A 3870-nucleotide genomic window follows, 5' to 3' on the forward strand; every position below is an offset into this window, starting at 1 on the left:
CCCCCCATTACAAATACTCATTAAATGGACATCTTTGTCCATAAATCTTTGCACACCAAATAAGTACATACAAGATCTAGCATGCATGTTTGTGTTAAGCTATCAATAAGTATCCAGTGTGCTCTTTCTGGAGTATAAAAAATATATAATACAATTCTATTCAAAATTTACAGATGTTTGATTATATAACAAATATTCTGGGTCTCATTGCCCATGAAAAGATGGGATTTCTCATTGGGAGCTCTGGTAGCATAGTGCCTAAGGCACTTGACTGCTAACCAGAAGGCTGGCGGTTCAAACCCACCAGCCACTCCTCGGAAGGAAGATGGGGCAATCTACTTCCATAGTGATACTGCCTCGGAAACCCAAGGAGGGGTTGCTATGAGTCGGGTCTGACTTGACAGCACATAACAACAACATTACCCATTATAAAAATAGGAAAAATATAATTTTCTTTCATTCTCATGTAGCAGTTGTAACCAATTAAAAAAGACTAGACTAATATCTTGTTTCTGTAATCCTGAACATCTGTTTCATATTAAAAAATAATTGCAGGATATGTTTTGCCAGCAACAAGCTTCTTTAGACAGTGGAAGCACTTGGCATGCATAGAACAAGAAAGATGACTTTGCGTGAGGGCAGGTTGCAGAGCTGGGACTAGTTAAGGAGGCACAGCTGAGTTTTTAGTTTTATTTGAGCATCTGAGGCCAAACCACTAAGACAAGAATCATAAGTGTGGCACTTTGTGCCACAGAAAGAGATGGGATTTCTCTTTGAGTAGACGTTGCTGCCCTGCAAATTAAAAAAAGAGGAAAGTGTCAGTACTGGTTATGAAGCATACTTTTCAAAAACATAAATGGACTCTGTAGAAATATTCAAATAGTACAGAAAATTATAAAGTGGAAAGTAAAAATCACTTAGTTGCCTCCTGCCCACATTCCACAAACACTGTTGGTAGTTTGAATTATCCTTCTAGGAATATGATACACTCACACACACACACACACACACACACACTTCGATCCTTGTATCTAAGCACATATGGACTCAGCAACTTGTTTTGGTCATCAACCATCTGATCTTCAACATACTTCTATATTGATACCAAATAAAATAAACCCACTGCCATTGAGTCGATTCCTACTCATACTGTCCCTACAGCAACCGTATCGCAACCCTACAGGACAGGGTAGAGCTGCTCATAGGGGTTTGAAGGCTGTAATATTTGTAGAAGCAGACAGCCACATCTTTCTCCCATGAAGCAGTTTGTGGGCTTGAACCTTCAACCTTTTGGTTGGCAGCTGAGCACTTTCACAACCGAGTCACCACGGCTCCTTCCATATTGTTACATATAGAGTTAATTCATTCTTTCTCGTGGCTGCATACTATTCTTATTTTATCGATGTACTGATTGTGTGGATGAAGTTAGCCAGACCCTATTGATGGGCATTACATCACCACATTTAACTGGTTCCGAAAAGTCTGCCCTGACATGTTGTTTGGTTGTCAAGTGCCAAGGAGCCGGTTCTGACTCATAGTGAGCCCATGCACAGAACAAAACATTGACCAGTCCTGCACCATCCTCACAATCGTTTCTATAGTTGAGCCCATTATTGCAGCCACTGTGCCAATCCATCTCGTTGAGGGTCTTTCCTCTTTTTCGCTGACCCTCTTCTTTACCAACCATGATGTCGTTATCCAGGGACTGCTCCCTCCTGATAATATGTCCAAAGTAAGTGAGACAGAAGTTTCACTGTCTTTGCTTCTAAGGAACATTTGTGCTGTACTTCTTCCAAGATGGATTTGTTTGTTCTTCCATCAATCTATTCAAAATTCTTCATAAACACCACAATTCAAAAGCATCGATTCTTCTTGGGTCTTCCTTACATTGTCCAGCTTTTGCATGCATATGAGGCAATTGAAAACGTCATGGTTGGGTCGGGCACATCTTAGCCTTCAAAGTGACATCTTTGCTCTTCAGCACTTTAAAGAGGTCTTTTGCAGCAGATTTTCCCAATGCCATACATCCTTTGATTTCTTGACAGCTGCTTCTATGAATGCTGTTGATTGCTGACCCAAGTAAAATGAAATCCTTGACAACTTCAATCTTTTCTCCATTTATCATGCTGTTGCTTATTGGTCCAGTTGTGAGGATTTTTGTTTTCTTCATGTTAAAGTATAATCCAAGGTGAAGGCTATAGCCTTTGAGCATCAATAAGTGCTTCAAATTCTCTTCACTTTCAGCAAGCAAGGATGTGTCATCTGCATATTGTGGGTTGTTAATGAGTCTTTCTCTAATCCTGTGCTGTGTTCTTCATATAGTCCAGCTTCTCAGATTATTCGCTCAGCATACGGATTGAATAAGTACAATGAAAGGATACAACCCTGACGCACTCCCTTCCTGATTTTAAATCATGCAGTGTCCCCTTGTTCTGTTCAAACAACTTCTTCTTGGTCTCTGGAAAGGTTCCACTTAAGCACAATTAAGTGTTCTGGAATTCCCATTCTTCACAATGCTATCCATAACTTGTCATGTTCCACATAGCAGAATGCCTTTGCATAGTCAGTAAAACACAGGTGAATATCTTTCCGGTATTCTCTGCTTTCGGCCAAGATCCATCTGACATCAACAATGGCATCCTTCATTCCATGTCCTCTTCTGAATTGGCTTGAATTCCCAGCATTTCCCTGTCATTGTACTGCTGCAGTCATTATTTAATTACCATCAGCACAATTTTACTTGCATGTGAAATTAATGATATTGTTCAGGAATTTCCACATTCTATTGGATCACTTTCTTTGGAATGGCCACAAATATGGATCTCTTCCCATTGGCTGGCCAGGTAGCTCTCTTCTAAATTTCTTGGCATGAACAAGAGAATGCTTTCAGCACTGCTTCCATTGGTTGGAACATCTCAACTAGTATTCTGTCAATTCCTGGATATTTGTTTTTCACCAACACCTTCAAAGCAGCTTGGACTTCTTCCTTCAGTACCATCTTTTTGGTACAGTGACTGTGTATTCCTTCCATCTTCTTTTGGTGCTTTCTGAGTCATCCAACCTTTTTTGCCCGTAGAATCCTTCAATATTGCAACTTGAGGCTTGAATTTTTCCTTCAGTTTTTCAGTTTGAGAAATGCTGAGCATGTTCTTCACTTTTGGTTTTCTAACTCCAGATCTTCACACACTTCATTATAACACTTTACTTCAGCTCCTTGAGCTGCCCTTTGAAATCTCCTGTTCAGCTTTTCTACTTCATCACTTCTTTCATTTGCTTAGCTACCCTATATTCAAGAGCAAGTTTCAGACTCTCTTCTGATTTTGCTCTTTTCCTTCTTTCCTGTCTTTTTAATGACCTTTTGTTTTCTTTATGTATAATGTCCTTGCTTTCATCCCACAACTTGTCTTGTCTTCAGTCATTAGTATTCAGTGCATCAAATCTATTCTTGCAATGGTCTCTACATTTAGGTGGGATATACTCAAGGTCATACTTCGGCTCTCATGCACTTGTTTTAATTTTCTTCAGCTTCATCTTGAACTTGCATATGAGCAATTAATAGCCTGTTTCAGGATTGGCCTCTGGCTTTGTTCTGACTAATGAGATTGAGCTCCTTTCTCTCGATTTCCACAGATGTAAGTTAATCTGATTCCTGTGTATTCCATCTGGTAAGATCCACATGTATATGTTGTTGATAAAAGGTATTTGCAATGAATAAGTTGTTGGTCTTCATGTGACCTTCAGCCTATATGACCATGAGACCAGAAGAACTAGATGGTGTATGGCTACCACTGTCAACCACTCGGAGGGGGATCAGTGCAGGAGATCCTGGATAGAGTGGGAGAACAATGTGGAACAAAACTCAAAATCATT

General features: G+C 39.8%; 1 protein-coding gene across 1 annotated transcript in view; it reads right to left on the reverse strand.

Moving 5' to 3' along the window:
• Nucleotides 1-689: 689 nt before the first annotated feature.
• BST1 (bone marrow stromal cell antigen 1) overlaps nucleotides 690-3870 on the reverse strand; it is a 46842-nt gene continuing 43661 nt past the window's right edge. The window contains exon 5 of the mRNA XM_007950084.1: nucleotides 690-792. Coding sequence (XP_007948275.1) covers nucleotides 690-792 — 103 coding nt within the window. The remainder of the gene's footprint in view (nucleotides 793-3870) is intronic.

The sequence above is a fragment of the Orycteropus afer genome, unplaced genomic scaffold (genome assembly GCF_000298275.1).
Source record: "Orycteropus afer afer isolate SDZICR_OR568_19922 unplaced genomic scaffold, OryAfe1.0 scaffold00262, whole genome shotgun sequence".
Classification (NCBI taxonomy): Eukaryota; Metazoa; Chordata; class Mammalia; order Tubulidentata; family Orycteropodidae; genus Orycteropus; species Orycteropus afer.